This window comes from Onychostoma macrolepis, chromosome 20 (genome assembly GCF_012432095.1).
Source record: "Onychostoma macrolepis isolate SWU-2019 chromosome 20, ASM1243209v1, whole genome shotgun sequence".
Classification (NCBI taxonomy): domain Eukaryota; kingdom Metazoa; phylum Chordata; class Actinopteri; order Cypriniformes; family Cyprinidae; genus Onychostoma; species Onychostoma macrolepis.
The window spans coordinates 21509897-21527280 of NC_081174.1; the positions used below are offsets into that span (position 1 = coordinate 21509897).

The 17384-nt window shown below is 36.2% G+C and overlaps 1 protein-coding gene across 3 annotated transcripts in view; it reads right to left on the reverse strand.

Annotated features, from left to right (window-relative positions):
• Nucleotides 1-17384, reverse strand: part of hmcn1 (hemicentin 1) — a 106751-nt gene that overhangs the window by 77052 nt on the left and 12315 nt on the right. For all 3 annotated transcript variants that reach the window (XM_058755068.1, XM_058755069.1, XM_058755067.1), the window contains 5 exons: nt 7175-7245; nt 4534-4692; nt 4172-4294; nt 3209-3380; nt 3009-3115 (listed from right to left, as the gene is read on the reverse strand). In XM_058755068.1, the coding sequence (XP_058611051.1) occupies nt 3009-3115; nt 3209-3380; nt 4172-4294; nt 4534-4692; nt 7175-7245 (632 nt within the window). The remainder of the gene's footprint in view (nt 1-3008; nt 3116-3208; nt 3381-4171; nt 4295-4533; nt 4693-7174; nt 7246-17384) is intronic.

Sequence of the window (17384 nt, forward strand, 5' to 3'; positions counted from 1 at the left end):
TGCTCCAGGGCGAGCCATGGCAACCCATCCTCTGCTTGCATTCTTTTGAAATTACAACCATCCTAAAGAATTACCATGGGCCATGAAGCACTGCATGATATGACGCCAAGAATGATGAGGAGAAGATCCTGAAGGATTCCTCTGAGAGATGTGGAGGAGAGAAGGAAAGACATTGGAACAGTGGGTAAAGGGGCATTCAAGAGGTTCAAGGGAAAGGCCTTCGCAGAGCAATTTACAGAAGATTAAGATTATATTATATCCATTCATCCTGAGGTTTTAAGGCCCGCCTTAAATTAGCCCTGCCAAGCAAAATTCAGGCCAAACATTCATTAATCCAACCTAAAACAACCCAGAGGCAGAAAACCCAGTCAGACGCCACCATAACATGGGAACACTCAGAGATTGTGATCACAATCTGCATGCTTTCTGACAAACACTGACATTATTTAAACACATTAAAGTTGTATTGCGGAAAATAAATACAAGGAGCTTTTTTTCTATCTCAGCTCATGTTCTTGTAAGAGATGGGCTGTATGAGTATTTATGTTTATAAATGCACTGAGGGTCAGGAGAGAATTAAAACTGATTCTGTTAATGATACAAAAGATTTAAAAAAGTTGGAGAAGATATGGAAAATGGAGCATTAGGGGATTAAAGGAACCTTAGCCATTGTTTTCTATGACATGCAACAAAACAATTTAAATAGCCAAAGCATAAATAGACTTCATACTGATGTGACAAGTGGTACATAACCTACTCTTAACATATATCAGTTTATTTTTTAAGGTAATGATGTAAGAGTCTACAATACTCTTTAACTTTTAGTAAATTGAACTTAAAGTAAATTAAAGTTACTGTTCATATATATATATATATATATATATATATATATTAGTGGTGGGCATAGATTAATTTTTTTAATCTAGATTAATCTCACTGTAATCTTGGAATTAATCTAGATTAAAATGGCTCATTTGAATTCTGCCAAGTAGATAAGTAAACAACTAGCAGTCATCAAGAATTTAATATTGATAATAACATTGAAGACATTGTATGATTATTCCTTAAAGATAAGGTTTTAATAGTTTTAGTAGTAGTAGCCTATTACGTTCTGCCCAATGTCTTCAAGTGAAACCGAACTTTTATTTTGACGGGTTGCCGTGAGGATAGTTTTTCTCAAATGAAACGCTCGAATGCTCATGAAGTGACTCTCAGAGCAGTTCTGGAGATGTTGTTCATGTATTTATGTCCTCATTTAGTGAGACGACAGGCGTTAATATCGCCACAAGCGTCACGCGGTCTTCTGTATGAGTAGTGAACAAACCCGCGTCTGCGCCATACATTAACACAGAGACACACAGAAGTCATATTTAAATAGACGTTTTGCGGCTTAATATTTACAAATAGGAGTGGGAGTGTGCTCACTTGTGTGTGCGCCACGCTTGTTTGTTTGTTTGTGTGTGTGCGTGTGTGTGTGTGTGCGAGAACCGGGCAGAACTCCGCTGTGCGCTGATACAGAGAGCGCGACCATGTAACGAAAGACAGAAATGACTTGCCGATTTCCATTGGGAAGCTTCTTAAAAATAAATTTTCCCTGAAGCAAACCCGGCGGCTTCATAGCTGCATCCATGTTAGCACGCATACACACAGGTTCGAAGACTCGTTCTCGCGGTATACATCCGCGCTAAAATATCAAGGTGAAAGTCATCATAGCTTGCGTAGTATAGACCCAGCTCCCAACCCAACTTTGAGAATAGATTAACGGCGACATTTTTTTTATCGCCCGATAAGAGTCTCACGTTAACGCAGCACGTTAACGCCGATAACGGCCCACCACTAATATATATATAGGATTTTTAATTTGCCTGGACTCCCTTGTAGATTCAAAGTTTCATAACAGATAGACACTACAGTTTGAGCTAAGAGTCAGCAAGGAGGCATTAATTGAATCTAGAGTGACAATAAAGATCTTGACAGTGTTACAATAAATTCTATTTCAAATAATTAAGCAGCACATCTGTTTTCAACATTAATAAAAAATGTTTCAAGGGCACCGAATCAGCTTATTAGAATGATTCTGAAGGATCATGAGACACTTAAGAATAGAGTAATGACTGCTAATAATTCAGCTTTGCCATCACAAGAATAAATAACATTTTAAAATATATTACAATAAAAAAGAGTTAATTTAATTTGTAATAATATTTCACAATATTACAGATTTTACTATTTTTTTTATTAAATAAATGCAGCCTTTGTGAGTGTAAGAGACATTAAAAACTTTTGAACAGTAGTGTAAATTATATACAATTTTACAATCCATTCAATCTAAGCATAGCTGAAATAAACCTTTTAGTCATGGCACAGATAATAGTCTAAAGAGTCCTGATTTCAGCTTTTCAGATTTTAACAAGACAACAACAACATACTGAGATTCACCTTACTAGTGAATGGAAGAAGGAGAAGAGTTTGGGTGTACAAAGGAAATAAACTGACAGATATATGGTGGATTCTGCACATATTATGCCAGCCAACCCTTTCTTCAGTGCAAAAGAAAATGGAGGATGACATGTTCTCTCTTTACATTCCTCTACACATAAATCATCAAGCTCTTCAAACTCAAAGAACAGCCATACAGCTGATTGAGCAGACTATGTAAGGTTTCCCTCTGTGTACACGAGCTACAGGGCACACAAATCAATCAGGCAAAAATGTTGTCCTTTCCTTTAACTGGACCTTTGGGACTTTGTGTACCCTAAAGTCCCAAACCTCAGAATTCCCTGTCATGAACCGAGCAACGACATAAATGACTTCACCACACAACCTTGGACTTGAGAACCTATCCATCACTTTGCGATCTGTCCTTATTCTGAGGAGATAAAACAGACTAAAAGCAATAACTTTACCTTTCTGGAAAGCCACCAGTTGCACTTAAATCATCAACGCTGACACAAAAGACCTATCAAATGTGTATGTGCATCTTGGTCTACGATATGCTAGTCCATCACCTTTATGGTCCACATTCCTGGAGCTGGGTCTTTGAGGTTGAGGACTTTGGCAGAGTTAGGGATGTGAAGGAGCTCAGACAGACCCTCCTTAATCCCGATAAGTTTTCCTAGAAGCACAAGAAGTACATGCTTCAGTTCTATATCAGTCTACACTGTGTGTTAGCTCTGGGAATACTGTAATCAGATAATGTTCTCCTTACCCTGAGAATTTCGGATCTCAATATTTGGTGCAGGGCCGCTTAAGGCAACAGTCACTTCCTTCAGGCTAGGGTCAAAGGGGATCTGCCAAGTGTTTGAAAGCCCATTTTGATGATCAGTCGAGAGCAAGTGAACCTTAGAGGACTGCACTGCCTCCTCTACCCATTTCAACACCTGCAGTGAAAAGATAAAATAAAAATGAGTAAAGTCCATCAAAATGATTGATGGATATATATATAATGTGTGTGTGTGTGTGTGTGTGTGTGTGTGTGTGTGTGTGTGTGTGTATGTATGTATGTATGTATATGTATATGTATGTATATAGATAAGATCATCAAGAATAACAAAAGGTTAAGCTTAGAAGAACTGAACAAACCTATAGCAAAGGGCTAGAAATATAAAAAGGGAAGAGGAAGAGATTTAAAAATTACTGTACATTTTGAGAAGCTGACTTCTGATGGACATTTAAAATTACAACCTCAAAAACTCTTTTTTTGTCGTCTCAAATATTTTAGTTTGCGTTTGATTCTAACGTCAAAATTCTGAGGCAGCAGCAACTTGACCACATATGAAGATTGATAGGAATTTCTTGGAACATCTAAAAAGAGCGAACTCTTCTAAATCCTTGGTTTTCAGAGAGCTATAAAACAGAATCCTGGACTTATGTCCATGTTACCATACTCAAATAAAGCAAAGCCTTCAACCGAGAGCATACTGCATCACTGCACCTCAAGCGTTTCCATCATCTTTTCCAGTCTTTCTATTAATTTGCTCACTCTGTCATCATCATACAGAGTCTACTGGATAAAAATCTGGGCTGGTAACCAAGCTAGAATATGAAGACATTTCATTATTATTCCTTGGACATACAGTATATAACAGCAGCAATGTGTTACTATCTGAAACATAAAGAAACTGTAAAATGATATTCTTTGGGTCAAACAAGTAGCCCCAAATAATCTTACCTCATTGACTTGTTTCTTGTCCAGATGGAAGACCTGTCCTGAGCTGGTCGAGGCAATCTCCTCATACACCTTATAGCCGATGTGCGATCGGTCATCACAGTCACCAGTCAACACAAAAACCACCTGCCCACACACATACATACATACTGATCATTAGTGGTATTCTGGTACACGATTCTAAATGTTCAGATAAATTTTGCTTTTATCCAAAGCAACTTAACAATAAAAAAAAAAGAAGTGCTGCAATATAACAATTTTCACGCTAGCACTGCATGCAAGGCAACATTTACAGAGCAAAGCATGGCAGATCTGTTATTAATGCTACTAAATTGTTGCTGAAAATTGAGTGAATGATTTAATACCTGTGACTGTTTCTGCTGAATGAGCTGAAGAACTTCATGAGTCAACTTGTAGTCTTTTGATCGGGCATCTGTAAACACGTAAATGTAGGACCCTGGTAGGGAGATTTCAAGGGCAATCTTGATGGCTCCAATGCTCATCTCTGGACAATCTCCTCCTCCCTGAAAAAACCCAACATTATTTGTCAATAAATCAGTGTTCATTATATGAAAAACACACAGAAAGCTGGCTGTTGCTTTATTTCTTTTCTCTAGTGCTAGGAGATGCAATGCTTGATTTTATTAGTATACACTACCATTCAAGGCTTTTGGAATGGTAAGCTATTTAAATGCTTATAAATGAAGTCTCTTATGCACAGTAAGGCTATTACAAATTAAATAAAACTATTTTATCCTTAAGATATTTTAAAATGTAATTTATTACTATGATGGCAAAGCTGAAATTTCAGCAGCCCTTACGCCGGTCTTCAGTGTCACATGATCTTTCAAATATCCTTCTAGTATGCTGATTTGGTGCTCAAGAAACATTTCTTATATTATTGTCAATGCTGAAAACAGCTTTTGTGCTTATTTTTGTGGAAACCATGATATTTTTTCAGGATTCTTTGATGAATATAAATTTATTTTAAATAAAAAATATTTTATGCCATTATAAATGTCTTTCCTTTTTACTGGCACTCTTTACATTCATAGATACTTTCTTCCAAAGCAACTTACATTACATTCAAGGTATATATTTTGTCAGTTTATATTTTTGTCGTTCCCTGGGGACTGAACCCAAAACCTTGATGTTGCTAGCACCATGCTCAACTGTTTTAGCTACAGCATTTCCTCTTACCCCTGGCTTGTGCACTGTAATTGCTCACTGTCTATTTTTATTTGCTTTTCCATTTATCTTCTTTATTTATCTCCTCTTTTCAGTCCAGCTGCTTTGGAACTTTAAAAAAATGCTACACAAATAAATCAAGATAAATTGAAATAAATATGAGCACAACTGTCAACGTGTTCTGTCAATGGAACATCCAGATTCCTCAAAGGCAGATATTTATCTTAATTGCACAAAGTTGGAAAGGGCAACGAGCTGGTCAGTAGATTTGGCCTAATCATGAAAGTAGAAATGTACGGCATTCTGTAAGCTTGCCATGGGAGTCAGTCATGCCTGCAACTGATGTTGACCTTGGAATGAAACACGGAGCACAATCTTGGACCCAAATGGATGACTTCCAAGAGTTCTGTTAGATATGTGCCTTCCTTTAAACTGACACAGATAAAAGTAAACTGTTTTCTAATGTTTGTGTACATCAGAGTATCTGTGATATAGGTATGTCTGTCTCTTCTCACATGGAGGGCAAAGAGTCTTGTCTTCATTATGCGTTCCAGGGGGCACGTGTCTGAATGAAACATCTGGAAGCAAGTGATCTTTGCTTCTCTGTTCTTTACACAAACACACACATACAACAGTGGACAGCAAACCCAAACATCAAACAGTGGAAAGATTGTAGGAAAGGTTAAGAATGTACTCAGAATGTACTCTTGTAGTTCATTTCCAGTGGCAGGTTGTTCTCTGGATGCTGGAAAAGACATTACCAGCAAACGGTGATTTGAATAATTTATCCCTTTCAAGTGAAACACACACTTACAATGAACTCCAAACAAACTAGACCAAATCCTGCTCTGCTTGAACTTCTGCTTCCGAGACAAAAAAAAAAAACATTCTTTGTGCAAATTCAGAATTGCACTTAATCAGTGTGTCTGCATTTTCCCTGCTTTGGCCCAAACAGCTGGGACAGATGCTGAGAGTGAGAAACACACAGAGGACACTTCATTCTGAAGACACAGGTTTCTTAATGAGGTGTCCAAGTGAAACTGTTTGAAACTGTGAAACTGACATGGCAAATCACTACCGGTGAAAATAATCTGTAATTTGCCAGATTTGCAATAAATACACATTTTTATACATTTTGATGTCCAAGACTCTCAAATATCTGCTTTTTTATTTCAGTAGCCCATTTCAGAAATAAAAAAAATAGGAAAAATATTAAGCATTATATTGAAAAGACTAGATAATTGGACTAATTAATTTAATTAATAATCGGTGTTGGTATTGTTATTGTACTACAGTGATTTTATTTAAAAACCATAAAGATTTATTTTTTTATTTTTTTAATTTCTTACAATTAAACTAGGTTTGTCAATAATCTCAAGATTTCCGGCAGTAAGTGAACAGTAAGTGAAATAGAATTTGTTAAATATGTTGAAAAGCATTGCATTAAAGATATTTAATAGCAATATAAATTAATTAATATTAATTAATATCAATGTTAAATTTGACAGTCCTAAAAACACATTGCTGAATTGTAAAATCTAAATAATCTGGATACCCAAGGCGCATTGCTTTCAAATCACAAAGGTGCACATTCAAATCATCATATCTGCCAGATATACTGCAATATAAGCCAAAGATACTATCCCATGGGTGCAAAGACTCTTTTTTTCATAGGAAATATATAACTTTTGAAAAATTTAGCAGAGTGACTGTTCTCTGGCTTTTAAGACTCTGAGCACATTTTTGGACTGAATATGGATTCAAATAGACCTGTGATCAAACATGTCAACAAACCTAATGTGAAGCACATGAGCTCACCTGGACGTAAAGCTCCCGCAGCTCATCCTGGAACTTCTTGGGGTCTGTTGTTATTGTAATGGGTCCAATCTCTGCAGAAAACAACAAATGCCGTTAGAGGCAAAAATACGCTATTGGACTATGGTCAAATGACCTCGTAGATCAAAAGATTAGAACGAGTTTTGTTTTGTCCACTCAGATGCCAAATATTTATGCTGGCAGCCAGTGGCGGATGTCTAGGATCAAGTGTCACAGTTGAACTAGGGTGACAGGGAGCTTCCTGTTTAGTGCCAGGAGGTTTTCTGAGCCCTAGAAAGCAAAAAAGGTTTTTTGTTTTTTTTTGGAACCTTCTATTACATTGAGTTGAGTTGTGTATATTGTGCCTTTATTTCGAGCTACAGGGCCAGAATAAGGTATGGACACACCATATTTAAGTAAATCAGACCAGGCAATATTACAATATAAATCTTCATTTGTTTAATTGTGCAGCCCAAGTATTGCATTAATTAGCATAGCATGCTGTGGTAATTAAACCTACTGGGTCTAACCGGCAGTGGCTCTGTTCTAAAAAAACAGCCTTTTCTCATTATGTTCCCATCAGCTGTTCTCCTTCATAATAGGAAAGACCTTATAACTCAGGTATGCTCTTCTGTCAGCGGCGGGAGAGTCTGGCATGAGGTCATTGTGCTGCGGTCGCCTGTGTCAGTGTGCATGGGCCAATGACATCATGTGCCGTTTCTGAAGCCATGTTGTCTCTGCTTTCCAGCTTTCTTTCTTTGTTCAAGGTTTGACGAGCTGTAAAACTGTTAAACATGTTCTTTCTTTCCAAGGAAGCATACAAGCTAATTATAGTAGTGCCAAGCTGACACATTGTACCAAACATAACAACTCACTCACTCCATTCATACACACTGCTATCAGACACAAATTTCATACAAACAAAATAGTCACGTTATCATGATTATTTTGTTAATAGCAGGGAGGACTTCAAACAACTAGCCTATAAAAGTGAAGCTTTTCCCAAACCACTAAGCAAATACATCCTCTTTGAACTCATTCAAAAGCATTTTACATTGAAGAAGTCAGGAAGTACAGTAGCGTCCAAAACCTACAAATTTCTTGACACCAAAAATTATAGGGGCTGCGCAAGAGAGACTCTGAGATCCTTTTGATGCATTCCCCATATCTAACGTGTCTCTGAAGTGTATTTTGTTTTCGCATATATTACCATCTTCAGAAAATAAAAATTTATAACTGATTTCCTATGGTTTGCTTTCAGTTTATGTGAACAAAGAAAAACTTTATGCTCTAATGTAACTTCTTGAAAACACTGTATAAACAAATCCTTGCAGAACTGTAAAATCTTCCTCAAGAGAGATTCAGATTCAGAGCGCTGATATTTTGGCACTATAGAAAACCCTTGAAGTGCAGAAAAAGAACATTTGGATGATCAAAGCTGTGTTTCACAGGATAGTAATTTTGACTGCTCTGCATGCTGAACTGGCTTTAAGTGAATGCTTTCATGAATGGAAAAGTTTACAAAGTCCTGGGACATTTCTCTCGATTAAGGGGGTTTTATCTCAGAAGCCTGGACGCTGGTCATCTTTACCTCTCCTTTCACCTAAAAGCGGCATCACAGTCAGGAAGCTGGGGCAAAGAGCACATGGAAACATTAAAAACGGGGGAAATGGTGAAGTGCTGCGAGGGCTCTTAAATGGCAGTTGCATTAGAACAACTTTGAAAAGGAGAAAAAAATAATGACAAATCAAATTGGAAGACATTTAGCAGAAACACAGACAACAGATGATGAACTTATGATTATGGTGAATAAAAGCGTAAAAAACTTGGTAACACTTTCTATGAAGCCCATATTTATAATACTTTATAAGGGTATTCTTAAGGCATTATAATGAATGCATAATGCATTATAAAAAAAAAACTTATAATATGTTATATCCTCTTATAAATAATCATAACAACAATTATAATACATCATAATGCTTACGCATTTCTGGTTATAACATTTAAGATTATGATTATTTATAACACAATGAACACCATATTAAACCATTTACATTGATAATGGACTATATATCTTGACATTATTTAAGATCTGCATAGTATCTTACTACAGTACATCTTGTAAGTGGTTGGGTGTGGAGTGTTATTTGAGTGTTCCCTGTGAGGCTAATATTAATTTTGATGTGAGCTAGTTAATACTTTCAACTGAAAAAAAACTAAAATAAATGCAATGTTTATATGTTAGGTTTTTATTTTGATGGTCCCCTTAGTCTATTGACTATAAACAACATTGCAACTACATGTCAACTAACTCTCATTAGAGTATTAGTAGGCTTAGGGTTAGATTAGTGTAGGTAGAATGTTGACGTACTTGCAAAGTTACTTATAGTCAGTTTGTCTGTTGGGGAACCATCAAAATAAAGTGTTAGCATATATTTAACAGATATACTACTAATACTCCACTGACTGCTAGTTGACATGCAGAGTTACTTATCAAAGCTGTCTATATGGTACCATCAAAATAATCAAACATATTAAAATAAAAATAGTTCAAAGCAAATGTGTCATATTACACATTCATCTTATCTGATATCTCATCTTATGGCTTCAAACAGAGAAAAAAAAATATTACTATTATTATTACTATACTTATAAGTGGTCATTGATGGCTTTAAGTAAAGTAGCATAAGAAAGATGGCAAGATATGAGACTTATAATACATTATAACTATGAGAAATTGAATCCATTGTAACTTAAGTGGATGCAACGTGTTCACTGTGTGTTATAAATCATCATACACTTAAAAGCTATAACCACTAATAAGTAAATATTATAATACATTAAAACTGTTCTTATGATATAACATATTATAAGCAGTGTTGGGCACGTTACTTTAAAAAAGTAATTAGTTATAGTTACTAGTTACTTCTCACAAATAGTAACTGAGTTAGTAACTGAGTTACATCATTATAATAGTAACTAATTACCAGGGAAAGTAACTATTGTGTTACTTTTTTTTTTAAATTCAAAATGTCAAATAACTTTGGATGCCCCCAATATTAAATATGTTAAATTAATGAAATGGACACTAAAAAGATTAACTTATTATTATAAAACATTGTACATTCATCTACACTATTTATCTACTGACACTTAGTATCAGTCAGTCAAGCATTATAATATAATATTATGATAATTTAATATTATATGATGATAGAACTTAGAATAACCAAGTATGAATGCATATTTGTCATCAATATAAAACGCATAAGGATTAATGAGCTGCTGGGTTCATGAATATTACTCACGTTGTCTGCGTTCGCTCGAACTGATTTGCTGAAATCAAAACAGGGACGATAATAGGTGAGCTCCAGCCAATGAGATTGTCGTTTGTGCATTAGTTACGCCCACCACCAGAGAAACCGGCAGTTCTTAAAAGCTAAAGAATTCCAAAGGAACTCCGTTATTTTGACTGGAAAATACAACAAAGAATATCGTTTATATGTAGCGCGTCAATTCTGCATGTTATGAAAGACTCTCTTGCTCTGTATCTTTCTTTGCGTGCGTGTATGTGAGAGAAAGTGACGGCGAGGTGTACGCCTTCACTCTAGAGTTTATGGTACATCAAATACAGCTACACTGCGCATCCATTCAGATGAACTGAAAAATTAAATTCTAATAATATAATATGCGGCGTTGTAACGGGGGAAACAGTAATTCGTTTGATGACTCATTACTGAAAAAAATAACGCCGTTAGTAACGCTGTTTATTTATAACGCCGTTATTCCCATCACTGATTATAAGGTTTTTTATAATGCATTATGCATTAATTATAATGCGTAAAAATACCCTTATAATGTATTATAAATATGGGCTTCAAAGAAAGTCTTACCAAAAACTTATAGAAGAAAATGAACGATAATAAAAGAGGAAGCAAGTGATTTATTTGAGCTATCTGATTTTAGGTCAGCTTAGATCATTGAAGGAAACAGTCACAGTGTTTTCTCATGAACATAGACATATGCTTGCAGTCAGCACTAAATAATGACGACAGATCTTTTAAAACACTTTAAGTATTTGAAACCATTCAAGGGGTCATACAATGAGTACTCACATTTTCCATGATCATTTGAGGAAAAATGTTACTCTAGTATGAAAACATTGAAAGCTCCATAAGTTTCAATTTTAAAATGTCCTTCTCAATGAAAAAAAATAAGCATTTATTGAAAGTAACAAAACAGCTCTGCAACTTTCTGACCTTAGACAGATTACATTTGAACATCTGAAAAGCAAGACTCAAGAGAAATGTTTTAAGAAGAGAGGCTATTAAACTAACATTTCTAGAAATGCTATCTCTATGCCCCCTGCCTTCTATTATTATTATTATTAAAAGCTCATTTTCAAAAATAAGTAGTTCTCTTCACTAAAGGCCAAATCACTGCAGCTTGTCCGTCTAAATGAAAAATTAAGGAACAATCTTAAAAAGAGATGGATGGAGCCTGGGAAACCACTGTGGAAGTTAAGTTACTAACCCTCCACCACATCTCTCCTGCCAAAGACCAAAGCGTTTATATAGATGTGGAAGCAATCATATTAACAGCCCTGAACATTTGTTTTCATCCCTTTTATTCCAGCAATCAGGAGGTTCTGAAACAAACTCACTATGTACTATGCAAATGAATGATTAAGAGCATCAGATGCTGTTTACGCTCCAGGGATAAACATATTGTATTTATTACAGGGCACTGACCACAATGACAATACTATGATGCCAGTGTAGATAGTAGAAATGAATGTTTCAATGCTGTGGCACTTTTATGAGATCACCCTCTTTTTTCAATACGTTTTAAAATGTTGTTCATATAAAGTTTTAAGTAGAAATTTACAACAACATCTACAATGGATTCTTCCTCCTTTACGTGTCTTTCCTCTTGTAGATCCAAGATGGACATTTGATGACCATGTTTATAAAATTGTAGGTACAGCAATCAAGTCCAAGAATAACCAAATAACATAATGAATACACTAAATTACTAACAGAATTAACATCATGAACTATTGGGAGGAAATAACAGAAATAAAATTTATTAAAACATCCGCTGACTGCAAATATGTTGCACAGACTCCTCTAGGAACAGAAATATTTCACTGATGCAGGATAATCATTTCAATTACTTCAGCATCATGCCAGGAAACTACCAAAACAGTAAGCCTTTGTAAGAAAGGAAGAAAAAAAGATGACTGATGAAAAAGAACAGTTCAATGAGCCAGGGCTGCCTCAACTTCACCACAACCAATGTTCAGGATAGAATCATAACTCTCCACACTCGTTGTGCCATAAAGGTAACAGAGAAACATGGAGTGACATGAAAAGAAAAGCGGGATGTGTCCCAAACAATATGTGACCCTGGACCACAAAGTGTAAATTTTTCGAAATTGAGATTTATACATCAAAATGAAAGCTGAATAAATAAGCTTTCCAATGGTGTATGGTGTGTTAGGATCGGAAAATATTTTGGCCGAGATACAACTATTTCAAAATCTGCAATCTGAGGGTGCAAAAAAATCTAAATATTGAGAAAATCGCCTTTAACGTTGTCCAAATGATGTTCTTAGCAATGCATATTGCTAATCAAAAATTAAGTTTTGATATATTTATGGTAAGAAATTTACAAAATATCTTCATGGAACATGATCTTGACTTAATATCCTAATGATTTTTGGCATAAAAGAAAAATTGATCATTTTGACCCATACAATGTATTTTTGGCTATTGCTACAAATATACCCCAGCAACTTAAGACTGGTTTTGTGGTCCAGGGTCACATATGAGAAAAAACTTGCAATTATATTAAGTGGTGCACTCCATATCATTTATCAAGCAACACTGCAACTTGTCACATTAATGTAGAATATACAGGTGCATCTCAATAAATTAGAATGTCGTGAAAAAGTTCATTTTTTCTTGTAAGTTATTTCAAAAAGTGAAACTTTCATATATTTTAGATTCATTGCATGTAAAGTAAAACATTTCAAAAGTTTTTTTTTGTTTTAATTTTGATGATTAGAGCTTACAGCTCATGAAAGTCAAAAATCAGTATCTCAAAATATTAGAATATTTACATTTGAGTTTCAATTAATGACCATCCCTACAGTATAAATCCCGGGTATCTCTTGTTCTTTGAAACCACAATAATGGAGAAGACTGCTGAATTGGCAATTATCCAGAAGATGAACATTGACGCCCTCCACAAAGAGGGAAAGTCACAGAGGGTCATTACTGAAAGGTGTGGCTGTTTACAGAGTGCTGTATCAAAGCATATTAAATGCAAAGTTGACCGGAAGGAAGAATTTGGGTAGGAAAAGGTGCACAAGCAACAGGGATGACTGCAAGCTTGAGAATACTGTCAAGCAAAGCTGATTCAAACACTTGTGAGAGCTTCACAAGGAGTGGACTGAAGCTGGAGTCAGTGCATCAAGAGTCACCACGCTCAGACGTCTTCAGGAAAAGGGCTACCAAGCCACTTCTGAACCAGAGACAACGTCAGAAGCGTCTTACCTGGGGAAAAAGAACTGGACTGTTGCTCAGTGGTCCAAAGTCCTCTTTTCAGATGAAAGTAAATCTTGAATTTCATTTGGAAATCAAGGTCCCAGAGTCTGGAGGAAGAGTGGAGAGGCACAGAATCCATGTTGCTTGAAGTCCAGTGTGAAGTTTCCACAGTCAGCGATGATTTGGGCTGCCATGTCATCTGCTGGTGTTGGTACACTGTGTTTTCTGAAGTCCACAGTCAACGCAGCCATCTACCAAGAAATTTTAGAGCACTTCATGCTTCCTTCTGCTGACAAGGTTTATGGAGATGCTGATTTAATTTTCCAGCAGGACTTGGCACCTGCCCACACTGCCAAAGGTATCAAAAGCTGGTTCAATGACCATGGTGTTACTGTGCTTGATTGGCCAGCAAACTTGCCTGACCTGAACCCCATAGACAATCTATGGGGTATTGTCAAGAGGAAGATGAGAGACACCAGACCCAGCAATGCAGATGACCTGAAGGCCGCTATCAAAGCAACCTGGGCTTCCATACCACCTCAGCAGTGCCACAAACTGATCACCTCCATGCCACGCCAAATTGAGGCAGTAATCAAAGCAAAAGGAGCCCCTACCAAGTATTGAGTACATATAAAGTAAATGAACATACTTTCCAGAAGGCCAACAATTCACTAAAAATGTTTTTTTATTGGTCTTATGAAGTATTCTAATTTGTTGAGATAGTGAATTGGTGGGTTTTAGTTAAATGTGAGCCAAAATCATCACAATTAAAAGAACCAAAGACTTAAACTACTTCAGTCTGTGTGCATTGAATTTATTTAATACACGAGTTTCACAATTTGAGTTCAATTACTGAAATGAATGAATGAATGAATGAATGGGGCATTTATATAGCGCTTTATTGTGTATTGCAATACACCCAAAGCGCTTTACAATCATATGGGGAATATGATCCTCAACCATCACCAGTGTGCAGCATCCATTTGGATGATGCGACGGCAGCCACAGGACAACGGCGCCAGTGCGCTCACCACACACCAGCTACAGGTGGAGAGGAGAGAGTGTCATAGAGCCAATCAAGTGGATGGAGATTATTGGGAAGCCATGATTGACAAGGGCCAGTGGAGGGAATTTGGCCAGGAAATAAATTAACTTTTCCACGACATTCTAATTTATTGAGATGCACCTGTAACTGATGTGTGGTTATTGGTACACGTACAGTTTATCATTCATTTACCTTCAAATGCGGCTTACCAATCAGAATTTAAAGGCAGAACTATCCATTTCATAATATTATTGTAATATTACTGTTTTGATTATCCAAAATATATATTAGTGTATGTTTGAAGTCATTAATATATCTGTCTGGTTTGAGACCAGCTGTAAACCTACCAGGAAGCTTGACCACAAAACCAACAATGTGCCAAAGTGTGTCGGAAAAGTAAGAAAGAACATTGCGAGGTTTTGCAATGTATTTATGTGTGTGTGTGTGTGTGTGCGCATTGTGGACTGTTAATATAGATGTGATCATGAATGTTTATTAGGTTTGAATGTGTATGTAATGCTTCAGTATATATGAAAACTGTTCAGACAAAAAAAAAAAAATTTTGCTGACACTGAAGCTTTCATAGAAGAGAATCCTTACAAAACGTATGTTAATGGTAAGTTTTCTGATGTCATCAGAAGGCAAAGGTTAAGCTTGACTAAGGGGTCTAAAGCCAATCTGTTTCTAATTTAGGCCAGTAGCATGATTGGTTTGGCCTTGGGTATGTTTCATTGGCTGAGTGAGACTCAGGGTTTCCAGTTGGAGCCCTCTGGAGGAGTGTCCATGTTTGACTGACACCATCGAATGGCTGGTGATGTGACAGCGCCCCCGTAAAACAGTCAAAACGAGTCAAAGTTTTTCCCTCAGTATGTGACTACAGCTGCCACCAGAACAACAAAAAAACTTAAAATAATCAGAACAGAAGGGCATATAAAACCTGAACGGTTTATACTGAATATCAAATAAATCTTATGGAAGTTATTTTTCCCCCCAGAGAGACTTGTAATCAGTCATCATCCGACTATAATGGTGGTAGCGTTTCTTGAGCACTAAATCAGCTTATTAGAATGATTTCTGAAGGATCAAGTAACACTGAATACTTGAGTAATGGCTACTGAAAATTCAGCTTTGCCATCACAGGAATGAATTACATAAAAAATAGTAATACAATTTAATTTGTAATAATATTCCACAATATCACTGTTTTACTCTACTTTTAGCCTTTGGGAGAAAAGACTTCTTACAAAGACATTTTACTGACAATTTGATTCAAAGACCCATATTTAAAAGAGATAAATGAGAGGAAGAAAGTCCTTTTTACCAGACAGTTGTGTTATCATATGCAAAAAAAATGGGATAAAAATAAAAAATAAAATACAAATACATCAAATGAAGTTTCTTATACTTGGTTCTTTCTTAAGTAATACCTCACAAACTATAAATCAACTCTTCTCAGCTACTCAATATGAATGCTATCTACAGCTACAATATGTAACATATGGCTTCCATTACTCTCAACATACAATCATTTAAAAACCAGAAACATCGGCTGTGATGTAAGACTGTTGGCCCTAACATATAGAGCGTTGGTTGATGTACATTTGTTTTTAAGCCTTGCCAAGTCACTGGTTGCAAGTCCATAACTTTCTCATGACATAACTGCATTTAGCTGAATTGATTTAAATGCTGCTGGTTTACAAGTATGACCAAAGTAACAATATCTATCTGTATAATACAGCTAGCTACACAAGGTTTTGTAAAAATATGAGAGCTCTGAACAGCTCAAATGTACTATCAGTTTTAGAGCAAAAAGTTTATCCAGTTTTGGTACAGAATGAGCTTTGAGGATTTGTTTATGGTAACTCAAACAAAGCCATTTAATGGAAAGCAACTGTATATTGGTGCAAAGCATTAGTCATATGAGTCCAATAGGGCCAACAAAAAACAATCCAGTCCTGAACCACTTTATAGGATGTAAAGCACACAAACTCTTTCAGTACACAACATTTGTTGCTCTGATGTAGAGTACATTTGTTTAATTGTGTCAGATATCCTATAGACAAAGACCCAGCACCATTGGCTGAATCATTGACCACACACATGCTCCACTCACTCAAAACCACAAACCCAGAGAGGACTGAGTCTAACCATCCATTTCCTCACACTTCTCTTATGCTCACACCACAAAACTTTCAGCAGGTTGGCCTCTAAAGAAAAGCCTGAACTGAAGGTCAGAAGGTCTCCATCGCTTGCTCTGTAAAGCCAAAAATCAGACCAGAGATCATAACACAGACACAGCAGATGCCGGTATGCCAGCTGGGAGCTGACTGGCGTTTTTTCAGCCGCTCAGGAAATGTTTGTGAGACGGTGACTCCCCTGGGAGACAAAAAAAAAAAATGGGGAGACAGAAAGGGATGAAGAAAGACAGGAATAGACAGACCCAGATAGGAATGCAAATCAGGGGTCGAGAGCAGAGGAGAGATGAAAAAAGACATGAAAGCTAATCAAATCTGTGAAAAGGCGAAAATGATTGAAAATAAATCTCTTACTATGCCTAATATTTCAAAACGTTTTCTCTGAAAAAGAGACATTTGAATTAATGTAAAAATGTAAT